Source organism: Staurois parvus, unplaced genomic scaffold (assembly GCF_062004578.1).
Source record: "Staurois parvus isolate SC_StPar_1 unplaced genomic scaffold, SC_StPar_1.0 ptg000726l, whole genome shotgun sequence".
Taxonomy (NCBI): Eukaryota; Metazoa; Chordata; class Amphibia; order Anura; family Ranidae; genus Staurois; species Staurois parvus.
The window spans coordinates 363320-391149 of NW_028318522.1; the positions used below are offsets into that span (position 1 = coordinate 363320).

The following is a 27830-nucleotide window of genomic DNA, read 5'->3' on the forward strand; positions in this document are numbered from 1 at the left end:
GGGTGGACTGACAACTCAAGGGGCCCCGGGGCAATAGGTAATCATGGGGCCCCTGTTTCCTTGCCCACACTCAAAGCACACCCAAAAAAGTCTATAAAAAGGTACCTTTTATAGGGCCCCCTACTGACCCCGGGCCCTCGGGCAGTGCCCGTGAGCTTGAATGGTTAGTCCGCCCCTGCACTTGGAGTATATAGAGAGGAATTGGTTTAGATGCCAAAGGATTTGTAATTGCGTTCAATCAGTCTTAAGATCAAGGCTCCTCTATCGCCTAACCCAGGGGTGGGCAACTGTGGCCCTCCAGCTGTTGTAGAACTACAAGTCCCATGAGGCATTGCAAAACTGACAGTTACAAGCATGACTCCCAAAAGCAGAGGCATGATGGGACTTGTAGTTCACCAACAGCTGGAGGGCCACAGTAGCCCACCCCTGACCTAACCCATAATAACTCCTCAATGGTAATGCTGATAAATATATTCGGTCTTGCCAATAAAACATATTTGTATTTTTTAAGAGAAGATGAAGGAAAAGGAAAAAGAAAGGAAGGAAAATAAAAGGGAAAGGAAATGGGGAAAAGGAAGGGGAAAATGGAGAGGAAATAGAAAAGGGACAGTAAAGGAAAGAGGAAAGGGAATAGAAGGAAAAAAAAAAAAAAAGGAAAGGAAAAAGGAAAGGAAAGCAAAGCAAAGCAAAGGAAAAGAAAGGAAAGGAAAGGAATGGAAAGGAAAAAGGAAAGGAAAGGAAAGGAAAGGAAAGGAAAAAGGAATGGAAAGGAAAAAGGAAAGGAAAGGAAAGGAAAAAGGAAAGGAAAGGAAAAAGGAAAGGAAAGCACAGGAAAGAAAAGGAAAGGAAAAAGGAAAGAAAAAAAGGCAGGAAAGAGAAAAGAAAGGAAATTAAAAAAGAAGAGGAAAAGGGAGAGAAAATAGAAAAGGGAAAGGGAAGGTGGAAAATTAATTTGATTAGCCTTCTCCCAGTTATAAAAGTTTGCCGTCTTTTCCTACCTTGCATTCAATCAGTTTTTTGATCAAGTCTTCTCTATCACCTAACCCAGTGGTCGGCAAGCCGCGGCTCGCGAGCCACATGCGGCTCTTTACACAGTTTAATGCGGCTCTTCTGTGTGCCGGGCGCCCGCTCCCCTCCCTCCTCTCGGGCGGCCGCCCCAAAAGTCAGGACTCTGCAGCTAGCCCAGCAATGGGCAAACTACGGCCCGCGGGCCGTATACGGCCCGGCGGACCTTTTAATCCGGCCCGCGGAGCGTGGCAAACATTGGCTGTCAGGATGTAGGCGGGGCAGCGTGATGAACTCCTCTCCTCTCACAGTCCGCCCTGAAGACCGGAACGGCGCGGGAACACGGCGAGAGGAACGCGCGGAGCAAACGTAAGTGAATTGACACAATATGGGGAATGAATTACTATAGGGGGGATGAATTACTATGGGGGGGATGAATTACTATATGGGGGATGAATTACTATATGGGGGATGAATTACTATGGGGGATGAATTACTATATGGGGGATGTATTTTCAGTTTTAAAAATGTGGCTCTCAAAATAAATTTCAATCGTGGTTTTGGCGAGATTTGGCTCAGTTGAAAAAAAAGGTTGCCCACCACTGACCTAACCCATAATAACTCCTCAATGGTAATGCTGATAAATATATTCGGTCTTGCCAATAAAACATATTTGCATTTTTTAAGAGAAGAGGAAGGAAAAGGGAAAGGAAATGGGGAAAAGGAAGGGAAAAAAGGAGAGGAAATAGAAAAGGGAAAAGGAAAGGAAAAAGAAGAAAAAAGGGAAAGGAAATGGAAAAGGAAATGAAAGGAAAGGAAAGGAAAGGAAATGAAAAAAAAGGAAAGGAAGAGAAAGGTAAGAGCAAAGGGAATAGAAGGGAAAAAAATCAAAAAGGAAAGGGAAAAAGGAAAGGAAAGGAAAGGAAAGGAGAGGAGGAAAAGGAAAGAAAAAAGGACAGGAAAGAGAAAAGAAAGGAAATTTAAAAAAAAAGAGGAAAAGGGAAAGAGAAGGGAAAAAGGGAGATAACATAGAAAAGGGAAAGGGAAGGTGAAAAATGCATTTGATTAGCCTTCTCCCAGTTATAAAAGCCGTCTTTTCCTACCTTTACCAGCAGATTCATATGTGGGATCCTCCAATCTTTGAGCTCGGATTTCAGGCACCTCCTCCACGGAACGTTTGTGAACTGCAATATAAGCAAATAATTAAATATATACGGACAGTATTCCATTGATACTCAGCAAATATACAAAAGCACATTAAAGATACCAGGGCTGAGAGAAATAGAAGCTGCCATTGCTGACTTCCTTTAGAAAATGCTCTTTGCCTGGCTGTCATGTTTATCTAATGGCTTGAATACTGCCCAAGTTACTTCATTTTGACTCCTTTGGCCATGTCAGTGACCCAGAGAGTAGTGAAGTTAGAAGACTAGCAAGGCTGCAAGGTAACTACCATTTGTAGTTCTGCAATTCTGTATGGCATCCTTCCAGAAAGCACAGCCAGAACAGCGACACCACTTCCTCTGATAGGGATTGGTGTCACTTCACCTCTTTCAGCCTGATGATGGGAAAAGGAAGAATAAGCAACACATAGGGAAGCTACAAACCCTACTAGCTCCTGTCAGCACATGTGTATGCAGTACCCACATGCAGTACACCTGAATGGACCCACATGCTGCCCCGGGGGCTATTAACAAGACAGTTTCAAGTAATTATAACATCTGTATATACAGTATGTCATGGCTGCAGGTAAAAATGCGTTTAGTTTAAAGGAATATACAACTGCATAAACTGTGTGTGCCTGGAGTTCAGCTTTACTATGTGTATCATTGACATATATCACCATGCAATGCATTATTAAAAGATTGAATCTCTAATATCTTGAAATGCAAACTGCAGGTCTGCCACCCATCATGCAGCATGGGGACTTTTTGCCAACACAATGCAAAGTGACGCATTGGCGGGGATGGACACTTTGCAATGCATTGGTGGGAATGGACACTTTGCAGTGCATTGGTGGGAATGGACCACTTGAGATGAATTGGTGAGAATGGGCAACTTGCGATGCGTTGGTGGGAATGGGCAACTTGTGATGCGTTGGTGGGAATGGGCAACTTGTGATGCAGTGGCAGGAATGGACAAATTGTGATGCATTGGTGGGAATGGGCAACTTGCAATGCATTGGTGGGAATGGGCAACTTGCAATGCATTGGTGGGAATGGGCAACTTGCAATGCATTGGTGGGAAAGGGCAACTTGTGATGCATTGGTGGGAATGGACAACTTGCGATGCAGTGGTGGGAATGGGCAACTTGCAAAGCATTGGTGAGAATGGGCAACTTGCAATGCGTTGGTGGAGGTGGGCAACTTGCGATGCGTTGGTGGGAATGGGCAACTTGCGATGCGTTGGTGGGAATGGGCAACTTGTGATGCAGTGGTGGGAATGGACAAATTGTGATGCATTGGTGGGAATGGGCAACTTGCAATGCATTGGTGGGAATGGCAACTTACAATGCATTGGTGGGAATGGGCAACTTGCGATGCATTGGTGGGAATGGACAACTTGCAATGCATTGGTGGGAATGGACAACTTGCAATGCATTGGTGGGAATGGACAACTTGTGAAGCATTGATGGGAATGGGCAACTTGCAATGCATTGGTGAGAATGGTCAACTTGCGATGCAATGGTGGGAATGGTCAACTTGCGATGCATTGGTGGGAATGGGCAACTTGCAATGCATTGGTGAGAATGCACAACTTGCAATGCATTGGTGGGAATGGACAACTTGCAATGCATTGGTGGGAATGGACAACTTGCGATGCAGTGGTGGGAATGGACAAATTGCAATGCGTTGGTGGGAATGGACAAATTGCAATGCTTTGGTGGGAATGGATTGAAAACAATGGATTTTTCTAATGCCATGCTGCTCTAGAAAACTTGTGAAGCATTGATGAGAATGGGCAACTTGCAAAGCATTGGTGAGAATGGACAACTTGCAATGCATTGGTGGGAATGGACAACTTGCAATGCATTGGTGGGAATGGACAACTTGCAATGCATTGGTGGGAATGGACAACTTGCAATGCATTGGTGAGAATGGACAACTTGCGATGCAGTGGTGGGAATGGACAAATTGCGATGCTTTGGTGGGAATGGATTGAAAACAATGGATTTTTCTAATGCCATGCTGCTCTAGAAAAGAGCCCTAAAGACACATCTGATACTGTGAAGCTGAAGTGATGATGTCATCAGTTTTGTAAACAAAGCTTTCACTTACAAGAAATCGCTGCTGTACCAGAGACTAAGACGGTCACACCTATAAAGAGGGAATATTTAACAATGACAATCAAATTCAACATACATCAAAACAGTCCTGCCAGCATATCAGTTCTTTTTCCACCCTCCAAAGCCAGATTTGGTACATGCACTCTCCAGCTCTTCATGTGATTCACAAGTTTCCCCCCCCCCCCTCCAACGCCATCTACATGACCAAGCTCCACAACTATGGGTTTCATCATCATTAACTTTGTTAACGGTGGAGATGAATTTATATGAACATACAACTATTTGAAAAGGATTTTTTGGATATATTGGGTCAAATCCTATTTGGTTGTTATATTGTTACATTGTTATATTGCATTTCTTTGTCATTGCAGTTGTTTCACTCCATGTGAAAAGGATTTTGTGCATACAATGGGACAATTCACATTATATTGTATGTGTTTGTTATCACATTTGGTTTGCCATATGTGAAACGGACTTTCCGGATATATTAGGACAAATCTTGTTATATTGTTATATTGCATTTGTTTCCTATCAATATACTATAAAGCAAGTACCGGTACTTTAAAAAATCTTTTAAATGTTTTTTGATATCCTTCCTTTAAAACCAAATGTACACTTAGCAAGCTGTAGGATGATGGAAACCTTATGGAGTTCATTCATAAATAAACAGTTCATTAGGAATGACCATTTACATTTTTAATAATGTGAAGATAACTTTTAAAGTACTTACTGAAAATGATGATTGATGTCCAAAAACAATCTAAAAACAGAGAAAAGTTGTTGGGAAAGGATTCACTTTTTTCATTCGTCAAATAGTAATAATTGAAAATCTCAGGGAAAACAGTATAATGGTAATTATAATTATTATTAGTAAATATTAATTTACTACACTTGGTATAAGATTACCACCACCAAAATGACCAATGTCATAGACGTACCTTTGGTCATAAAGGCTCCTATGGCATCTAAAGACTGGGCAGGGTTTTGGTAAAATTTCAGACTCCTTCTGTCCCCTTAATTCTAAGCACAAATGTGTAATAATCTGGATAAATGCTGTCAACAATAAAGAGAAGCTGTCAGCAGGCATAAAGGCTGAGGTTCCCATCTGGTCCCAAAGGTTACCATTGCGTGATTTCGGAAATTGGCGCAGTTCCATGATGGGAATAGAATCACCAACACCATAAATATCAACCTCATTGCCATACCTATTGCTTTACAGACTTTTATCATAACTAAGGACTGGCCAGGTTCATGGTGAAATCTAAGACTCCTTCTATTCTCTTTACTTTTAAGAGCAATTGTGTAATAATCTAGGCAGGAATATCATTGTCCAAGATGGGCATAAGATCGCCACCACCAAAAATACCAATGCCATAGACATAACTTTAGAGGTGCTTATCATAACTAAGGACTGGCCAGGGTCATGGTTAAATCCTTAATTTTACTAGAAATTGTGAAATCATCTAGGTAGGAACATTACTGTCAATGCTGGACTGGAGATCACTACCACTCAAATTACCAACATCATCGACGTACCTATAGTTATAAAGGTTCGATTCATAACTAAGGACTGGCCTGGGTCCTGGTTAAATCCCAGACTCTTTCTGTCCCCTTGATTCTAAGAGCAATTGTGTAATGATAACAATAAAATGCGGTCAACGTTAAAATGAATATGTTAGTGACATTGGTAAGCATTAAGGCTCAGGCTCCCATCTGGACCCAGAGGCTGCGATTGCATGATTCCTGAAAATGGTGCAGTTCGAGGGCAGGAACATTATCGTCCATGATGGGCATAGAATCACCACCACCAAAATTACCAGCATCATAGACATACCTATAGCTGTAGAGGCTCTTATAACTAAGGACTGGCCAGGGTCTTGGTTAAATCTAAGACTCTGTCTATTCTCTTTACTTTTAAGAGCAATTGTGTAATAATCTAGGCTGGAACATCACTGTCCATGATGGGCATGAGATCACTACCACCAAAATTTCCAAAGTCATTGAAGTACCTTTAGTTATAGAGGCTCTTATCATAACTAAGGACTGGCCGGGGTCATGGTTAAATCTCATACTCTTTCTGCCCTCTTCATTTTACTAGAAATTGTGAAGTCACATAGGTAGGAACATACTGCTGGACTTGAGATCACTACCACCAAAATTACCAACATCATCGATGTACCTATAGTTTTAAAGGCTTAATTCATAACTAAGGACTAGCCTAGGTCCTGGTTAAATCCCAGACTCTCTTTCTGTCCCTGATTCTAAGAGCAATTGTGTATTGATAACAATAAAATGTGGTCAACAATAAAATGAATATGTTAGCAACATTGGTAGACATTAAGGCTCAGGCTCCCATCTGGTCCCAGAGGCTGCGATTGCATGATTCCTGAAAATGGTGCAGTTCAAGGGCAGGAACATCATCGTCCATGATGGGCATAGAATCACCACCACCAAAATTACCAGCATCATAGACATACCTATAGCTGTAGAGGCTTTTATTATATCTAAAGACTGTCCAGGGTCTTGGTTAACTCTAAGACTCTGTCTATTCTTTTTATTTTTAAGAGCAATTCTGTAATAATCTAGGCAGGAACATCACTGTCCATGATGAGCATAAGATCACTATCACCAAAATTTCCAAAGTCATTGACGTACCTATAGTTATAGAGGCTTCTATCATAACTAAGGACTGGCCAGGGTCATAGTTAAATCTCATACTCTTTCTACCCCCTTAATTTTACTAGAAATTGTGAAGTCATCTAGGTAGGAACATTCTGCTGGACTTGAGATCACTACCACCATAATTACCAACATCATCGATGTACCTATAGTTATAAAGGCTAGATTCATAACTAAGGACTGGCCTGGGTCCTGGTTAAATCTCATACTCTTTCTGTCCCCTTAATTTTACGAGCAATTGTGTAATAATGTAGGCAGGAACATCACTGTCAATAATGGGCATAAGATTATTACCACCAAAATTACCAACATCATCAACGTACCTATAGTTATAAAGGCTATATTCATAACTAAGGACTAGCCTGGGTTCTGGTTAAATCTCATACTCTTTCTGTCCCCTTAATTTTACGAGCAATTGTGTAATAATGTAGGCAGGAACATCACTGTCAATAATGGGCATAAGATTATTACCACCAAAATTACCAACATCATCAACGTACCTATAGTTATAAAGGCTAGATTCATAACTAAGGACTAGCCTGGGTTCTGGTTAAATCTCATACTCTTTCTGTCCCCTTAATTTTATGAGCAATTGTGTATTAATGTAGGCAGGAACATCACTGTCAATGATGGGCAAAAAATTATTACCACCAAAATTACCAACATCATAGACGTTCCTATGGATAGGCTCTATTCATAACTATGGGCTGGCCAGGGTCATGGTTAAATCGCAGTCTTTCTGTCCCCATAATTCTAAAATGCGATTGTGTAATGATATTAGGCATTAAGGCTGAGGAAGAATCCAAATGCCTCCTATTCACCATTCAGCTTAAAATTCCGGCATGCAGGTTGTGTATATTAGACTTCAACAGCCAGCAACAGCCAATCAAAGCCTAGTACCCACCCCTCGGTATGCAGAATCTAACTTCAGCTTCAGGTAGTATCTCTGATCCATCCAATCTACTCCATAACACAATCTATGAGCCTTACTGACCTACAGCGAGAAGCATGCGTTAATTGTGTAAGGCAAAAAAGGGGAGAGACAGAGATATCCATACTTGTGTAGAAACTTGCCTACTGCACACTCAGAGGACATTCAGCTGGAGTTGAGCTTTTAGCTGGCAGTGTCCTTTTTACCACTAGGCTGGAGAACCATGTGGTTTATCCATTCAGGGCAAAGTAACAGTTTCATTAGAAATCCCACCCCCTCTGTTTCTGAAACTTACCTTTCCATTCACCCTTGGTGAACATTGAGGGTGTTTGATCAATTCTTTGATGTTTCCTCTTTCTCCTTTTCCTTCTCTTCCGCTGTTTCCTGTCTTCTTGAACAACCTGAGAATCCAGCAATGCTTTTTTAACTTCAGCAGGTGGATCTGGCACCTCAACAATGGTTTGTTCCAGGCCTTGTTTGTTGTCATTGTGTTTCTTTATGTCTATATAATTCCTGAAAATATCCATAAACACAAGCATTAAATACATAACCTAGGAACCTACAAAGCCTGACAACCTATTGTAGAAAGGGAGTGATGAAAGGAAGGTGGGAGATGACTGCTGGGGTATTACAACAATGTACAGGGTCCAGGGATAAAGGAGATGGTCACCAAAGGATGAGAGTAGGAAGCTGGTTATTATAAACAGTCCCCCACCTGGTCTTTGTTGCAGTCCTAAATCTCAGTAAGATTCCCCCTGTGTGTGAGAGCAATCTGTAGTTTTGTTCATATTGATCTGATAAGATCAATTTCTTAAACAATTTTGTGCTGAAAAGTGTTCCTCATCTCAGAAAGTAAATAGGTACACTATGGGGGAGACTTACTAAATCTGGGGAGCGCAAAATCTGGTGCCACTCTGTATAGAAACCAATCAGCTTCCAGGTTTTATTGTCAAAGCTTAATGGAACAAGCTGAAGTTAGATGCTGGTTGGCCACCATGCACAGCTGCACCAGATTTTACATCTCCATTTTTGGTAAATGAACCCCCTTATGTCCTAAAGCATGTGGACTCCCCTCCAAATTATTGGGTTCAGGTGCACAAAGCCAACTCCATAAAGACATGGTTTGACCAGTCTGGTGTGGAGAAACTCGAATGGCCTGCACAGAGCCCTGACCTCAACCCTATTGAACACTGGGATGATCTGGTATTATGAGCCAGGCCAAAGTTGAGGGGGGAACACCATATTAGGGGCCATGGTTTTGGAATAGGATGTCCATCAAGGTCATGTAGGTGTGATGTCCAGGGGCCCACAAACTTTTTGCCATATAGTTTATATCTTAGTCTGCCTGGTATCACTGGAGTTCAGCATCTGTGGAGCATACGCTAGAGTAGTGGTTTCTAACCTTTGAGTCACAGACCCCTTTAAGAATCTGATAAAAATCTAAGGACCCCCATGGTGATACAAATTTAAATGTTAAACATGGGCCAAAATGAAACAAGAAATGCTTAGAGGTTGGCTCTATAAGCTGTGGCAGGATGTGTTTTCTTTCATTTATTTCAATGGGAAACTGGATTGGGACAGGGGGAGGGCTGTATAGTGAATGTAAATGTTTTTTTTTAATCTGATCCTCATAGACCACCTGAAACCCATCCATGGACCACTTAGGGCTCCATAGATACCAGTTTAAGAGCCTGTGCACTAGAGGTTGCAGTGCTATACAAGCAGGACCTTTTTTCAGTGGGAAAGTGGGGGAACACAGTTCCGGCACCCCCATCACCCCCAGCACTGAATATAAAATGGTTGCTGGGGTGTATTGGAAGGTCTATTGATGCTGGCTGCTAGGGGATCTATTTTTACTGGAATGGATTTATTTTTGCATGACGGTCTTCTGCTGCTGGGGAGGTCTGTTGTTGCTTATGGGGGAATCTATTGTTGCTGGGGGGCAATTTTTTCTGGAAGGGATCTACTGTTAATGGAGGGGTCTATTGTTGCTGGCTGCTGGAGAGTCTATTGATGCCGACTGCTGAGAGATCTGTTGTTGCTGCTGGGGGTCTACCGTTGCTAGGATGATATTTTGTTGCAGGGGTCCATTGTTGCTGGGAGTATCTATTATTGCTAGGGGGTCTATTGTTGCTGACTATGGGGGATCTATATTACTGCTTTTCTTGTTATCATTAACAAATTACTTAGCAACACAAAATAATACTCTGCTCTGTCTATTCTAAAAGGAGCAATACTGGAAGGTAAGTAGAGGTGGACCAAGGGACCATGCTCGGAGGTGAGTAGAGGTGGAACCAAGGGACAATGCTCGACGATGGGTAGGGGTGGAACCCAGTGGTATGTAGGTTTTGTGCTGCCCTGGGCAACACAAAAATCGGCCACCCCCTCACCCCCCTATGGAGAGAGCCTGACACCGACCAATGCCACCCCCCACCCCCATGGAGGAGAGAGCCTGAGACATTGACCAACAACACCCCTGCTCCCACCCAAGAGAGCCTTCCACTAACATTGCCCCCCACACTGCCTTCCCCACCCATTGAGAGAGAGAGAGAGAGACACCTTCATAGCTCTGGATATCCTCGAGAATGAGAGTTGGGCTCTGCATATACCATCAAGCAGCCCACAGCCTCTCTCGGATCCCACTTGATCTCCATACCACACGTGTCCCTTCTTCAGTCCCTTTATGCAGGAGGCAATGCTGCCCCCCTTAAAAAATGCTGCCCTAGGCAAATTCCTTGTTTGCCCTGTGGTAAATATGCCCCTGGTGGAACCAAGGGACGATGCTCGGAGGTGGGTAGGGGTGGAACCAAGGGACGATGCTCGGAGGTGGGTAGGGGTGGAACCAAGGGACGATGCTCGGAGGTGGGTAGGGGTGGAACCAAGGGACAATGCTCGGAGGTGGGTAGGGGTGGAACCAAGGGACGATGCTCGGAGGTGGGTAGGGGGCAGAGACAAGAAGTCACTCAGAAGTGGGAGTTCCTGCACCTATTCTCTGAGAAAAAAAAGCCCTGCATACAAGTGACATGGGACAAACCCCAATCACTAAAATCTCATATGAGCAATGGTAAAGAAATGTAAATCATTTTACATTTGTAGCTTTTATAAATATAATACCATAAAGTCGGGCACTTCCTGTTATGGGGTGAAAACACTCTATCTCTGTTTCCCGATTGTGCACTTGCATTGTCACACTGTCCACATTCTTCCAATGAACACTACAGTAAGTCATGATGGTGTACACTGCATGGACATGGTCCAATAATTTCAGCACTGGAAAACCTGCCATGAGAAATGCCATGCAGCCATCCTTAGAGTTCATATAGACAGCAAATGGTTGCATAGAGGAAATGAGAAATCAACAGCGCTGGGATGCAACAAAGGCAACCATTTATGGTCCACAGTGCCGTAGCACATTAAATGTCAATCATGTAGAGTTTACATCTATGTTGGTATTTGCCAAGTGCCCCATGTACTTCTTTGATAATTGAAGTGATGCTTGAACTAGTCATCTGGCTTGAAAATCTCCCTAACAAAAGAGGATCCAACAAGGAAATAAGAAAACCAAAAATGCTCTAGTAGTTTAGACTATCTGTATTCTAGTTTGGCAGTTTTAATTAAATGAGCAGCATTCTGCCTATCTCCATTTGGATTTGGGGCCGGGGCAGCTCAGGGTAAAATCTGAAATATCCAAATTTTACTTCTCCAGCCAGGTCTTGGCAGCTGTGTGAAAAGTTGGTCTTAAATCTTGCCTCTATTAGACTGTAAGCTTTTGTCCTTTTCAGTTTGTTCTTACCCGTGTTCCTGAATAGGAAAAGATGGTTCTATGTCCTTCATTCTGTAGAAAGAAAGTACACAAAGTTAGACATATAATCTTACAATATTTGGCAAAACGTTTTTGGAAACATGGCCATCACACTAATATGAGCTTGGTGGACATTACATTTCAACACTATGGTAATTTATATGGAGTGTCCCCCTTCAGATCACCTTACCCTTGGATTTGAAACAGCTTATGCTCTTCTAGAAAGGCTTTCCACAAGATTTTGGAGCATGTCTGTGGAAATTTGTGGCCTTTTTGCCAAAAGAGCATTTGTGCGGTCGAACTGATTGGTGTTCCAATTCATCCCAAAGTGGGTTGAGGTCAGGGCTCTGTGCAGGACACTTGAGTTCCTCAACACCAAATTGGTCACACCATGTCTTTATGGAGAAGTTGATTGAGAAGACCTGGCTTGTTTCAATTCACTCCAAAGGTGTTCAGTGGGTTGAGGTCAGGGCTCTGTACAGGACACTCCGGTTCCTCCACACAAAACAGGTCACACCAGGTCTTTATAGAGTTGTTGGTTGAGAAGACCTGTCTCCTTCCAATTCATCTCAAAGATATTTAGTAGGGTTGAGGTCAAGACTCACTGCGGGACATTCCTGTTCCACCATACCAAACTGGTCACATCAGGTCTTTATGAAGATGTTGGTTGAGAAGACCTGTCTCATTCCAATTCATTCCAAACGTGTTCAGTAGGGTTGAAGTCAGGTCTCTGTGCAGGACACTCTGGATCCTCTACACCAAACAGTTCGCACCAGGTCTTTATGGAAATGTTGGTTGAGAAGACGTGTCTCATTCCAATCCTTCCCAAAGGTGTTCAGTGGGGCTGAGGTCAGAGCTCTGTGAAGGACACCCCAGTTCCTCCACACCAAACTGGTCATATCAGGTGTTTATGGAGATGTTGGTTTAGAAGACCTGTCTCATTCAAATCCATCCCAAAGGTGTTCAGTAGAGTTGAGGTCAGGGTCCTGTGCAGGACACTCCAGTTTCTCCACACCAAACTGGTGAAACCATGTCTTTATGTATCTGGTTTTGTGCATAAGGGCAGGAAAAAGTGAAACAAGGATAAGAAAGAGTATTAAGCAGAATAGAAAGAGAAACATTCCTGGACTCCATTATCATATCCCTCTCTACAGTAATCTCCAAGGAATTCTTCTCCCCTCCCCATCCATCTCATAATATTAATATCATTTCTCAGTCCAATAAAGTGGATAAAGCCAATAAAGCTGATTAAGTGTGAGGAGAGAAAGAGAAGAGAGAGGCAAGTGGGTAGCAAGGAAAAAAAAGAGTAGAGAGAGGGGAGCAGGTGTTGGTGGGAACCAGGAAAGAGAGACAATGGTGGTGGTGGTGGGGGAGGTTGGAGCAGGAAACAAAGAGCAGGAAACCTGATTGATTGATTTTTTTGTTGCAGGTATATTTACTGTATTACGTAACTGAAAAACTTCCTCTTTGAAAAATCTGAATCATATTTTCAATTGTCCATCCTCATTCATTGTATTTAAAAGGTTCCTCAATGTTAGATGGGGAACTTGTTATTTCAGGTTTGCTTGGGAGTCAGGACACCTCATCTGGATACAGAGAAGGAGCGGAATGGGTTTTTCTAGAAACGTTTTTCAATCGACAAAGAAAAATTAAGGCAAAACTGGAGAGGGAGAGAAAAAGATGAGTGTTAAGACTGAAGAAAGGATATCTGTCATCTACAAGGAGAGCCTCTTATTAGAAGGTAAGTTATTTTCCTGTACTGTACTATGTTTTAGGGTGGTTTACCATGGGGTATAGGGGGTATAGACACCTCATCTGGATACATAGAGGCTCCATAGATTTTTCTTTTTTAAATATTTTATTGTTTCAAATCACCATATTAAATGTACAAAAGCTATAAAACATACAGTATACATTACACATTTCTGTCATAACACTCCCCAGAAATAACCTTAATTTTGGTGACCTTTTACACCTCCCCTTTCCTATTCCCCCCCCCACCCCCACCCTTTGATTATGCATTTTTAACTTCATTCTAGAAATCCTGAACCTTAGCTATTACTGGTATTATACTGTACTATGTTTATCCCCTTCTTTTCCTTATTTCACATATTCTAGGTATAACTCTGAATTTTTAAACTGTACCCACTTTTCCCAATACCTCCATAAAACGGAGGTACGAACTACCTCCATTTTATCTTCCTCCATATGGTAAAGTTCCTCCATTCTATATATCTTCTCCACTTTTTCTACCCAATCCTTTATTTTCGGTGCTTGTTGTTTCTTCCAAAACTTGGGTATCAGTCCCTTCGCTGCATTTAATTAATACAATAATCCATTTTTTAAAATATTTTTGTACCAAAAACTCCGTACCAAAAAGAAGGCAAGTCTCAGGGTCCTTAGGAACATTTACCTCTGTTATTTTCTGAACAGGGGCGGACTGACCATTTGGAAACTCGGGCACTGCCCGAGGGCCCGGGGTCAGTATGGGGCCCCATGAGATGCCCCTGGTACCTTTTTCATAGGCTTTTTTGAGTTTGGGCAAGGACACAGGGGCCCCATGATCCCGTATTGCTCGGGGGCCCCATGAGTTTTCAGTCCGCCCCTGCATGGAGCATTACTCTTCTGAATGATGGAAACTCCGTAGATCGATCATTTGAGGCATCCGCTCGGTAAATACAATCCTGTCGAACAGTTTGGCTGTTACTTTATAACCCTCCAAACTGAAACAATGTTCACCTTTTTGAATATATTAACTTGATCGTGTTTTAATCATTTCAATAAAATCTTCGATCTCCATCTGTTGTGTGTTTTTATTAACCTCTTGCTGACTGCACTATAGCCAAATGAAGGCCTCAGCACCAGGGGCGGACTGACCATTTGGAAACTCGGGCGCTGCCCGAGGGCCCGGGGTCAGTAGGGGGCCCCTTGTACCTTTTTCATAGGCTTTTTTGAGTTTGGGCAAGGACACAGGGGCCCCAAGATCCCCTATTGCCTGGGGGCCCCATGAGTTGTCAGTCCGCCCCTGTTTCTGATTTATATTCACTATGCCCTCCCAGTATTCTTGAATTTTGTGACACTCCCGCCATAAGTGTATCATTGTACCTCTCTCTCCACATCCCCGCCAACATAAAGGTGAGTTGTCTCCACTTATTCTATGCGCTACATTCGGTGTAATATACCATCTTACTAAACACTTATAATTCATTTCCACTAAACTATATATTTTCTTTTGTTTTCCCTCATTAATTATTACTTCTAAATCCCTTTCCCACTTCTCTATAAATAGTGGCCTTGTAACCGTGATCAAACCTGTGAGAAGTTTATATATTTTAGTGATCCCGTGCCTTCCATCTCCTCTTATATCTAATAAGTGCTCAAAGGGGTTCCAATCTTCTCTTTTTTTTAATGGCACTGGGAGGCTACATACAAAATGCTTTAGTTGACTATACCGCCACTCATCCATTCTCGCAAATATATCCCTCCTACCTTCCAGGCTCATCTGCTCCATAGATTTTTCTATACACTTTCCTCGATTGACTTAAAGCAGAACTCTGGGCAAAAACATCTTTACATGTCTTTGTTGCTGATTTCCTACCTTCACTGAAAATGTTATCCATCTCCTGGTTCACTCAGTAGTTGCTCTGAAATATCATATTCATTTTCAAATCAATGAATTCTCTTTGGTTTCCTGTTTGTAGGACAGTCAGTGGCTGCTATGCCTCCTATTCCCCCAGCCACTGGTCTTGGCACAGCCATTCTGTAGTTTTTTTTCACAGTGTCGGGTGGACCCAGTGTTGGGTCAGACACCTTCAACATGTACAGGCCTAGTGTACCAGCCCACATTTACTATAATTCTCTGCGGATGATGGGAACTGTAGTTTCCTTTTACTGCAGAGAGAGAGGAGAGGATATGATGGAATCCCGGCTGTTACACCTCCTCCTTGGCAGAGCAGATGCTGTTATCTTTTAGATGAGGTCATGAAAGTCAAATTAGACTTTTATCCTAAATGGTAAGGATTTTCAAAATGTTATTAACTCTTTAGTGTTCTGTGTAGGAGGGTGTACTAATGGGTGATTTTTTGGCCAATCCCATATTCCTTCTTTAAGAAAACTAAGACAAAACTGGAGAGGGATAGAAAAACAGAGGGAGAAAGAGGGAGAGAGAGAAAGAATGGGAGAGAATAAAAAGAGGAAGAGAGAAGGGAAGAGAGAAGGAAAGGGAGAGAAAGAAGGTGAGGGAGAGAGAGATGGGGGGGGAGGGAGAGATAGAGATGGGGGGGAGAGGGAGAGATAGAGAGGGGGGGGGAGAGGGAGCAGTGAGAGGGAGAAAGAACAGGAGAGAATGAAGGTGAGGGAGAGAGAGAGGGGGGAGGGAGGGGAGAGAGAGGGGGGAGGGAGGGGAGAGAGAGAGGGGGGGAGGGAGAGGAGAGAGAGGGAGACAGATAGAAGGAACGGGAGAGAAAGAAGGTGAGGGAGAGAGAGAGGGGGAGAGAGGGGGAGAGGGGAAGAGGGAGGGGAGAGAGAGGGAGACAGATAGAGGGAACGGGAGAGAAAGAAGGTGAGGGAGAGAGAGAGGGGGGAGGGAGAGAGGGGGAGAGGGAGGGGAGAGAGAGAGAGACAGATAGAAGGAACGGGAGAGAAAGAAGGTGAGGGAGAGAGGGGGGAGGGGAGAGAGAGGGAGAGAGATAGAAGGAACGGGAGAGAAAGAAGGTGGAGGGGAGAGGGAGAGGGGGGAGAGAGAGAAGGAATGGGAGAGAAAAAAGGCTAGGGAGAGAGAGGGGGAGGGGAAGAGGGGGGGAGAGAGAGAGAAGGAAGGAATGGGAAAGAAAGAAGGTGAGTGAGTGAGAGAGGAGAGGGAGGGAGAGGGGAACAGAGAGGGAGAGGGGGAGAAAGATAGAGAAGGAATGGGAGAATAAAAAGGAGTGGGAGGGAGAGAAGAAGAGTGTGAGAGAGGGGGGAGCGAGAGATGGGGAGAAGGAAATGAAGAGAGAGAAAAAAAGAGGGGGAGAGAGAGAACGAATGAGCAAGAGAGGGAGAAAAGAAGGGGAAGGGAGAGAGGGGAAGAGAGAATGAGTAGAAGGAAAGGGGATAGGGAGGCAGAGAGGGTAAGCGAGAGAGAGAGGGAGAGAGACAGAAAGAGGGAAAAAGGGAGAGACAGAGATGGGGAGAAGGAGAAAGACAGGAAAGTGGGAGAGAGAAAGAGGGGGAAGAGTAGGAGAGAGAGAGGGAGGTAAAGGGAGTGGGAGAGAGGGGGAGAGAAAGAGGGTGAGAAAGAAAGAGAGAAAGGGGAAGGAAGAGAAAAGAGAAAGAGATAGAGAAGGAGAGGGAGAGAAAAAAGATGGTGGGGAGAGAGAAAATTGGTGCAGGGGGTAAAGAAGAGGGGGGGTAAGAAAGAGAGATGGGGAGGGAGAAAAAGGGAGAGGGAGAGAGACTGGGGGATAGAGAGAAGGATAGAGAAAGAAAGGAAGAAAAAGGGAAGAAGAGGGATAGGGAGAGAAAGTGAGAAGGAGGGATAGGGAGAGAAAGTGAGAAGGAGGGATAGGAAGGGAGAGTGAGAAGGAGGGATAGGGAGAGAAAGTGAGAAGGAGGGATAGGAAGGGAGAGTGAGAAGGGGGGATAGGGAGAGTGAGAAGGGGGGATAGGGAGAGTGAGAAGGGGGATAGGGAGAGAGAGTGAGAAGGAGGGATAGGGAGAGAGAGTGAGAAGGAGGGATAGGGAGAGAGAGTGAGAAGGAGGGATAGGGAGGGAGAGTGAGAAGGAGGGATAAGGAGGGAGAGTGGGAAGGAGGATAGGGAGGGAGAGTGAGAAGGAGGGATAAGGAGGGAGAGTGGGAAGGAGGGATAGGGAGGGAGAGTGAGAAGGAAGGATAGGAAGGGAGGTTGAGAAGGAAGGATATGGAGGGAGAGTGAGAAGGAGGGATAGAAACAGAAAGGGAAAGGCAGAGCGGGAGAGGGAAAGAAAAAGAGAGGGAGAGATTGGAAGAAATAGAGAGGGAGATAAAAAGAGAGGACAAGAGACGGAGAAGGAAAGAAAAGGAGAGGAAGAAGGAAAAAGAGAGGGAGAGAAAGAGGGAATTAAAAAGACGGATAGAAAAAGAAAAGACAGAGATAGAGAGAGCGAGAAAGAAAGAGAGAACGGGAGAGAGAGAGAGATAAAGAAAGAGATGTGAATATGATGATAGAAACCATCTACAAGGAAAGTCTGGTAGGGCGAGGTCGATCATGCTCCTGCACTGTGCTATGCTCTATGGTGTTTAGCATTAGTGGGAATTATTCAACAACACAGTAATCTATATTGTAAATATTCCAGTTCCAGTTAAGTAAATTGCATCATAAATGTCAACAAATCCATCACATTAGAGAATGATTTACCTTTCCGGGGTTTGCAGGTAGTGGAGCGAGAATACACTTCCGCTTCCTGATGGAAGCCGCCCAGTGATGAGGTCAGCAAGACTATATCATTATTAAAGGCACACTCTGGAGTATTTTTAGTGAATACATATTCTGAGATGTTATCGTCATGCTCACCTTAACTTTTGATATGAGCTTTTGAGCATATTTTCATTATCCTTTAAGGGCAAAGTCCAACTTTTATGATGCAGTACTTTGCTCTAAGGCAGGGGTCTCCAAAGCTTTTAAACAAATGGCCAGTTTACTGTCCCTCAGACTTTAGGAGGGCCGGGGGCCGCACTATGGCCAGTAGGAGTGGAAAAGTGTTGTTATTAGTGGGAGAAATAGTGCCCCATTTTTGATGTTAGTAAGAAATATAGTGCCCATCATTGATGTCAGTGGGAGGAATAGTGCCCCATTGTTCGCGTCAGTGGGAGGAATAGTGCCCCATTGTTGGTATCAGTGGGAGGAATAGTGCTCCATCATTGGTGTCAGTGGGAGGAATAGTGCCCCATCATTGGTGTCAGTGGGAGGAATAGTGCCCCATCATTGGTGTCAGTGGGAGGAATAATGCCCCATCATTGGTGTCAGTGGGAGAAAAAGTGTCCCATCATTGGTGTCAGTGGGAGGAATAGTGCCCCATCATTGGTATCAGTGGGAGGAATAGTGCCCCATCATTGGTATCAGTGGGAGGAATAGTGTCCCATCATTGGTGTCAGCGGGAGGAATAGTGTCCCATAATTGGTGTGAGGAATAGTTCTCCATTAGTGGTATTGGTGGAAGAATAGTGACCCATCATTGATGTCAGTGGGAGGAATAGTGCCCCATCATTGGTGTCAGTGGGAGGAATAGTGTCCCATCATTGGTATCAGTGGGAGGAATAGTGCCCCATCATTGGTGTCAGTGGGAGGAATAGTGCCCCATCATTGATGTCAGTGGGAGGAATAGTGCCCCATCATTGGTGTCAGCGGGAGGAATAGTGTTCCAATATATATTTCAGATATTTATATATCACCATTCATTTATGCAGTGCTTTATACATATATATTGTACATTCACATCAGTCCCTGACCCTCAAGGAGCATACAGTCTAAGGTCCCTAACTCACATTCATACATACTCATACTAGGGACAATTTAGACAGGAGCCAATCAACCTACCAGCATGTCTTTGGAGTGTGTGAGGAAACTGGAGTACCTGGAGCAAACCCACGCAGGCACAGGGAGAACATGCAAACCCCAGGCAGGTGATGCCGTGGTTGGGATTTGAACCAACGACCCGCATACTGCCAGGTGGAAGGGCTAACCACTTAGCTTAACCACTGCTGCCCCGTTTGTATCAGTGGAAGGATGTATGGCCTATCATTGGTGCCAACAGAAGGACTGTGGTCCTCAATGAGAGGAATTTTGCCCCACTTTTGGAATAGCACCTCATCATTGGTGTCTGTAGGAGGAAATAATGCCTTGTATTAATGAGAGGAATAGTGCCCCAAAGGCCGCATAAAGGCAGGTAAAGGGCCGCATCTGGCCCTCCAAGATCACTGCTTTAGGGTAAGCATTACTGCCAAGTATTTTGTGTGTTAGCACGTTTCAATACCATTCACTTTGAACAACACCCCAATGTACGTAACTCTGACACGCACGCATTGCTGCACACCACACACACATTATTGCACTAATATGATCGACAGATTCTCACTAGCAGTCTCAAAGATGGCAACACCAGAAGCCCATTCATAGTAGGAAACTGGTTCCGAAGCCGCAAGGCTTTCCCTTAGTCAAGATGGCAGCGCCAGAACCCAGAGGAATCAGCTCGGGTGAGGACACCGCTGGATACCTGGACAGGTAAGTTTCCTTACATTAATAGTCAGCAGCTACAGTATCTGTAGCTGCAGACTTTTAATTTTTTTTCTTTTTTTTTTTTTGGGGGGGGGCTCCTCTTTAAGTATCCACATGCACTTACTCAATTCTCGGGTACACTGGTCAGGCAGTTGAGGAGGATCAGTACAGGGGCACAAAGGGAGAAGGAAAAGGGTGGCTTAGGGGGTAAAGGAAGGTTAGAAATCCATGGGACAGATAGGGAAAGGGGGGCACAGGGGTGGTGGGGTTCACAGGCAGGGGCGGACTGACCATGCAGGCACTCAGGCAGTGCCCGAGGGCCCGGGGTCAATAGGGAGCCTCATGAGATGCCCCTGGTACCTTTCATAGGCTTTTTTGGGTGTGGTTTGAGTGTGGGTGAGGACACAGGGGCCCCATTATTATTTTATTTATTTCAGGTACTTATATAGCGCCATCATTTTACGCAGCGCTTTACATATATATTGTACATTCACATCAGTCCCTAACCCTCAAGGGGCGTACAATCTAAGGTCCCTAACCCTCAAGGGGCGTACAATCTAAGGTCCCTAACCCTCAAGGGGCGTACAATCTAAGGTCCCTAACGCTCAAGGGGCGTACAATCTAAGGTCCCTAACCCTCAAGGGGCGCACAATCTCAGGTCCCTAACCCTCAAGGGGCGTACAATCTGAGGTCCCTAACCCTCAAGTGGCGTACAATCTGAGGTCCCTAACCCTCAAGGGGCGTACAATCTAAGGTCCCTGACCCTCAAGGGGCGTACAATCTAAGGTCCCTAACGCTCAAGGGGCGTACAATCTAAGGTCCCTAACCCTCAAGGGGCGCACAATCTCAGGTCCCTAACCCTCAAGGGGCGTACAATCTGAGGTCCCTAACCCTCAAGTGGCGTACAATCTGAGGTCCCTAACCCTCAAGGGGCGTACAATCTAAGGTCCCTGACCCTCAAGGGGCGTACAATCTAAGGTCCCTAACCCTCAAGGGACGTACAATCTAAGGTCCCTAACGCTCAAGGGGCGTACAATCTAAGGTCCCTAACCCTCAAGGGGCGCACAATCTCAGGTCCCTAACCCTCAAGGGGCGTACAATCTAAGGTCCCTAACCCTCAAGGAGCGTACAATCTAAGGTCCCTAACCCTCAAGGGGCGTACAATCTAAGGTCCCTAACCCTCAAGGGGCGTACAATCTAAGGTCCCTAACCCTCAAGGGGCGTACAATCTAAGGTCCCTAACCCTCAAGGGGAGTACAATCGAAGGTCCTTAACCCTCAAGGGGCTTACAATCTAAGGTCCCTAACCCTCAAGGGGCGTACAATCTAAGGTCCCTAACCCTCAAAGGGCGTACAATCTAAGGTCCCTAACCCTCAAGGGGCGTACAATCTAAGGTCCCTAACCCTCAAGGGGCGTACAATCTAAGGTCCCCAACCCTCAAGGGGCGTACAATCCAAGGTCCCTAACCCTCAAAGGGCGTACAATCTAAGGTCCCTAACCCTCAAGGGGTGTACAATCTAAGGTCCCTAACCCTCAAGGGGCGTACAATCTAAGGTCCCTAACCCTCAAGGGGCGTACAATCTAAGGTCCCTAACTCACATTCATACACATACTAGGGCCAATTTAGACAGGAGCCAATTAACCTTCCAGCATGTCTTTGGATTGTGGGGTGATCCCTATTGCCCGGGGGCCCCATGAGTTGTCAGTCCATCTCTGTTCACAGGTAAGGAGGAGGATGCAGAAAGAAAGGAAAAATAGAGAGGGAGAGAAAAATAATGTGACTTCTGAATGGACAGGAGAGACAAAGGCAATATGGCGTCCGAGGGGAAGCCTCTTTGAACACTCCACTGAGTTCATCCGCAACACACAGACCGGTTTCCCGGTCAAGTTCTACAATCAGCTATTAATAGACCTGAGGAGGAAATTAGGCAACATATATCAGTAAAAATAATCTTTATGCACCTGATTCAAAGGCGATGGGCTGGGAGGAGCGGAATGCAAATGTTGTCTGTTGCGTAACTGGATTGCACAAACAAAATGTAAAACACTCTCAGGGCTCTCTATTATCCTGTAACAGGTCAAAATATTTAGAAATAGTGAAAAAACTCACCTTTTCCCTTCAGCTCTAGAGCAGGGTGCGGCTCAGTGAGTCGCAGCACTTTTCCAGCCCTCCGGAAATGATGAATATCCTTTGCCTTTGACCTGGAATTTCTTTTTTTGTTTATTCTTTGTTGCTGCTAAGCAACTTTCTTTTTTTTTCTCCCCACATCGACATAGACAATGAAATGCAAAGATGGGAGCTGTTTTATCTGCAAAAGGATTTATATTTCCGTCCATGCATTTCTGAGATTTACACAGCTCTGCCACACAGGATAGACTGCCTCGAGACCAGGGGCGGACTGACCATTTGGAAACTCGGGTCAGTAGGGGGCCCCATGAGATGCCCCTGGTACCTTTTTCATAGGCTTTTTTGAGTTTGGGCAAGGACACAGGGGCCCCATGATCCTCTATTGCTTGGGGGCCCCATGAGTTGTCAGTCCACCCCTGCTGGAGACACGCGTTTTCTCTGCTGCAGTTGAGCGATGCAACCTGGTCACTTCTCTGCACTTAGCCTGTGATTGGACAGTGGGCGAGCAGAAGTAGGCTGATAAGATCATCTCTCTCCTCCTGTCAGCATGTTTTATTGCAGCACACCTGATTGGCTCTTAGTTTTCCCAGCCTGAATGTTGCTGCACAGCGAATTACAAGAGGCTGAAATCAAACTAAATTCAGGTATTTACCGCAGTTATATTTAACCCCTTCACACCTGAAGGTAAAACAAATCTAAATGCCTAAGCACAATTCTGCAACGTTGACACGTGTTAGTCAAACCGTCCGTATCATCACAACTACTTCGTACATCCGGGTGGATTATACCGCGTTCATTTCAGGACAAATTGGGCTTTCATTTGGTGGTAAATGGTAATGGATAGCTCCTGATTTTTTTTTATTATCAAAGGCAAACTGGCCCAAAATAGTAAAAAAAAAAAAAATCACTTTTTTTTTTAGCTGTGTGTTTCTTGTTACTACCATAACCTACCACCAAAGAACGACCCAAAATAAATTCTCCATCTCTTGGTGATCGCAGCGACACCATCTATGTGTATGTTAGTTGTTGTTTGTACCCGTAGTACAGGCCAGAATCATAGTGCGCATTTTGTTTTTGTCTTTTTTTTTTTTTTTAACCCAAAACACACTGACATTGACACTAACTGACACTGGTACCATTTTTTTTTAAATCCTGACCTTTGACCCTGACCTTTTGACCTTTGACCCTGTCCTTTTGACCTTTGACCATGACCCAAACACTAACCCTGGCACTGAACTAGATCAAACCTTGATCTAGGTGTTTTTTCTTTATTTTTTCTTTTATTTTTAAATATTTATTTATCTTTTTTACAAACATTTTTTTTTCTCTCTATGCCAGGAGTTAGAGAGATACAATGTATAATAGAATGTATATAATGATACAATGTATAATAGAATGTATGTAATGATACAATGTATAATAGAATGTATATAATGATACAATGTATAATAGGATGTATATAATGATACAATGTATAATAGGATGTATATAATGATACAATGTATAATAGGATGTATGTAATGATACAATGTATAATAGAATGTATATAATGATACAATGTATAATAGAATGTATATAATGATACAATGTATAATAGGATGTATATAATGATACAATGTATAATAGGATGTATATAATGATACAATGTATAATAGGATGTATATAATGATACAATGTATAATAGGATGTATGTAATGATACAATGTATAATAGAATGTATATAATGATACAATGTGTAATAGGATGTATGTAATGATACAATGTGTAATAGGATGTATATAATGATACAATGTATAATAGGATGTATGTAATGATACAATGTGTAATAGGATGTATATAATGATACAATGTATAATAGGATGTATGTAATGATACAATGTATAATAGGATGTATGTAATGATACAATGTATAATAGGATGTATGTAATGATACAATGTATAATAGAATGTATATAATGATACAATGTATAATAGAATGTATGTAATGATACAATGTGTAATAGGATGTATATAATGATACAATGTATAATAGGATGTATGTAATGATACAATGTGTAATAGGATGTATATAATGATACAATGTATAATAGGATGTATGTAATGATACAATGTATAATAGGATGTATGTAATGATACAATGTATAATAGGATGTATGTAATGATACAATGTATAATAGGATGTATGTAATGATACAATGTATAATAGAATGTATATAATGATACAATGTATAATAGAATGTATGTAATGATACAATGTATCTCTCTCCTCCATTCATAGAGAGAGAAAAAAAGCAAGGGGGACGGGCTGCACATTGACTGATCACTGTGAGAGCCAATCAGAGGCTATCACAGCGATCATGTGACATTATACACTTTCAAATGTTTTCTTTATTATAACTAGGTATTGGTGTAGTTGTATTCAGGGGCGGTCTGACAACTCATGGGGCCCCCGGGCAATAGGGGATTATGGGGCCCCTGTGTCCTTGTCCAAACTCAAAAAAGCCTATGAAAAAGGTACCAGGGGCATCTCATGGGGCCCCCTACTGACCCCAGGCCCTTCGGGCAGTTTCCAAATGGTCAGTCCGCCCCTGGTTGTATTCCTTGTGTTGTTTGCTTGCCTGACCTTGTGATGATGGCTCACATGTTGTGCTTGCAGTTTGTAGTGTCAGGGCTGATTGATCCCCCTATGTACATGTATGCATTTGTAGGTGTATCTCCTGAAGACGGGCGTGTGCAGGAAACACGGGAGGGACCTTACGTGGTGACGTCGCGCCACAGAGTCCGGGTCTAGGATAACGGCCATCTTTGTCCAACCGCATCTTCTTTCTGTTTATTCCACGTGGTTTTATGGTCTCACTTTTAATTGTTTTGACCAATATGGTGATAAAGTACTACACTACCTTATTCTGGGCTCCGTGTGGTGAGCAATTTGCTAACAGGGCTCACTTTAGGCAGCAATTCCACACTGAAGAGCGCTCACTTTAGGCAGCAATTCCACACTGAAGAGCGATCGGTGGAACTCCGTGGTGGCTGGAGTGTCTTTCCAGGCTTTCTACTCTTTAGCCTCTGGTGAATGTATATTGGTGGAGGGTTGAGGTCAGACCACTCACAATGTACTCATCAAATCATGTTGTTTTTTATGGAGAACTCTTCTGGGAAGACTTTCCATAAAATGATGGAGTGTACTTGTAGGAATTTGTGTCCAGTCATCCAATAGAACATCTGTGAGGTCAGGTATCGATGATGGATGAGGAAACTGGCCTACAATTGGTGTTTCAATTCATCCAAAAGGTGTTCAGTAGGGTTGAGGTCAGACCCACTCATATTGTGCTCATCAAATCGTGTTTTTTTATGGAGAGCTCTTCTGGAAAGACTTTCCTCAAAATGATGGAGTGTACTTGTAGGAATTTGTGTCCAGTCATCCAATAGAACATCTGTGAGGTCAGGTATCGATGATGGATGAGGAAACTTGCCTACAATTGGTGTTTCAATTCATCCAAAAGGTGTTCAGTAGGGTTGAGGTCAGACCCACTCATATTGTGCTCATCAAATCGTGTTTTTTTATGGAGAGCTCTTCTGGAAAGACTTTCCTCAAAATGATGGAGTGTACTTGTAGGAATTTGTGTCCAGTCATCCAATAGAACATCTGTGAGGTCAGGTACCGATGATGGATGAGGAAACCTGGCTTATAATTGGCATCCCAATTCATCCCAAAGGTGATCAGTAGGGTTGAGGAGAGGGGTCTGTGCAGAACACTCAAGATCCTTCACCCAAAACTGGTCAAACCATGTTTTTATGGAGCTGGCTTTGCACACAGGGGCACGGTCATGCCGGAACAGAAAAGGGACTTCACTAAACAATTACCACAAGATTGGAAGGCCATAATTGTCTACAATGTCTTTGTATGATGGAGTATTAACAGTACCTTTCCCTGAACTCTATCATTTGAAGGGGGGTCCATATATTTTTGCCCACATAGCTGGTGTGATGGTCAGGTGTCCACATGCAGTACCTTTGGCTATATAGTGTACCACTTTAGGCCTTCTTTTCATCCCATACAAGCCCAAGGAAGTAAAAGTGGTTCAAAGTATGTAAGGCACCAGCTGAATGCATCTGAAAGCAAGCTGCGTTGGTCCATCTACAGAAAGCAACTCAATGGCCTCATTTACACGAGCGGCCGGGAGGGGGTAACAATGGCAGCTGAGCTGTAGTTCCAACTGCAAATTTACATGGCTAGTGGCCATGTTAGTACACACTGCTGTGGAGTAGCAAAAAGTATAGGAAGTACTGCCACCAATGGGTTTGTATCCTTGGTGGGTATTATGACTTTTTTTTGGTTGGAGTTACATTGGTTTGATGAATGGACCTGACCTCTCATGTCACCTAAGCCTCACTATTGGCCATCGCAGTAAGGCACACGCATTTTGCCATGTTTAACACATCTAGTGATTCCTGCTTCCGGGATTGACAGCTGTGTGTTGATACCAGCAACTGTCGAGCCCGTACACCTCAATGATAGGCTGTTGGCAGCTCTCTTGCCTATTTGCACAGCCAACGATCACCACAGGAGATCTTGGCTGGATGCACACTGGGCCAGGCTACCTAATCGTCAATTCAGTCCTGCGGCTAAGATTCGCAGCATGGCCAAAAAATGCTCATGCGATTGGTGCCTAATGGATCACTTGTAAGCAGGGGCAGACTCACCATTCAAGCACTCGGGCACTGCTCAAGGGCCCGGGGTCAGTAGGGGGCCCCATGAGATGCCCCTGGTACCTATCCATGGCTTTTTCATAGGCTTTTTTGGGTGTTGGCGAGGACACAGTGGCCCCATGATCCCCTGTTGCCCGGGGGTCCCATGAGTTGTCAGTCCGCCCCTGCTTGTAAGGCTTCGAAATAAGGAAGGGGCAGGCCCAACCCATCAATTATGGAAGTAATTTAAGAGCACCCCGGGGCTGCAGGAAAGGGAATCTTTCACGCCTTTTAGTAAATAAATCCCAGAGCTCATGTTCATATAAAGAACTCCTTCAGGAAAAAAAAAGTTTTTCTTTCTCACGGTATCCTATTCGTTTATTTTCTATTCTATTTTATTCTGTTTTATTCTATTCTTTTCTAAATTCAAATTTCGGAAGGCGGCTCTGTTCTAACACCAATACACATAGTCTTTGAAGGAAACCAGCAATAGTCAGCAATATGTTCATATTTCGACAAGAGCACTTTATTTTGTATTTGCGCTGCTTATATTGGGTGTATGAATGATTTAGGTTATGTGAATCTTATACAGGCGTACGAATGCCTCGGTTAACGTAATTTTTGGTTTACGAATGAAAATCCATTGACAATAATGCCTCTGTTTATGTTTTTTTTTTCGCAATACAAAGCAAGTTTCCCAGGATGCATTGCTCCTGGGAGGTTTATAGCGCCGGCCCCGTGCTTTTAAAGTGCAATTTATAAAGAGTTTTGAACAGATAAGTCTTTTTTTTTACCTCCGGAACGGATTAATTGGATTTCAATGTATTTACAAATTTTTTTTTAATCATGTCCTTGTCCAGTATTTATGCCTTTAAAGTGCACTTTATAAAGAGTTTAGAACAAATAAGACTTTTGTTTACTTTTTTCTGATCTCGGATTAACCCCTTCCAGTCCGGACACTTTCTCCCCCCTTTCCAGTCCAGACACTTTCCCCCCCCCTTTCCAGTCCGGACGCTTTCCCCCCCTTCCAGTCCGGACGCTTTCTCCCCCCTTTCCAGTCCGGACGCTTTCCCCCCCCCCTTT

General features: G+C 43.6%; 1 protein-coding gene and 1 long non-coding RNA gene across 4 annotated transcripts in view; one reads left to right on the plus strand and one right to left on the minus strand.

Annotated features, from left to right (window-relative positions):
- The window catches only part of LOC149445349 (uncharacterized), a 38209-nt gene extending 16111 nt beyond the window's left edge, over nt 1-22098 (minus strand). Inside the window, exons 1-6 of one of the 2 annotated variants that reach the window (XM_089653894.1) lie at nt 22041-22098; nt 11692-11733; nt 8194-8411; nt 5019-5048; nt 4281-4319; nt 2109-2189 (exon numbers count right to left, since the gene is read on the minus strand). In XM_089653894.1, coding sequence (XP_089510020.1) covers nt 2109-2189; nt 4281-4319; nt 5019-5048; nt 8194-8411; nt 11692-11732 — 409 coding nt within the window. In that variant the 5' untranslated portion in view covers nt 11733; nt 22041-22098. Of the gene's footprint in view, nt 1-2108; nt 2190-4280; nt 4320-5018; nt 5049-8193; nt 8412-11691; nt 11828-22040 lie in introns of those variants that run through there. The other variant, XM_089653895.1, reaches the window with a different exon arrangement.
- The window catches only part of LOC149445350 (uncharacterized), a 63548-nt gene continuing 48899 nt past the window's right edge, over nt 13182-27830 (plus strand). Inside the window, exon 1 of one of the 2 annotated variants that reach the window (XR_016306410.1) lies at nt 13182-13441. This is a non-coding gene — a long non-coding RNA (uncharacterized LOC149445350). The remainder of the gene's footprint in view (nt 13442-27830) is intronic. The other variant, XR_016306409.1, reaches the window with a different exon arrangement.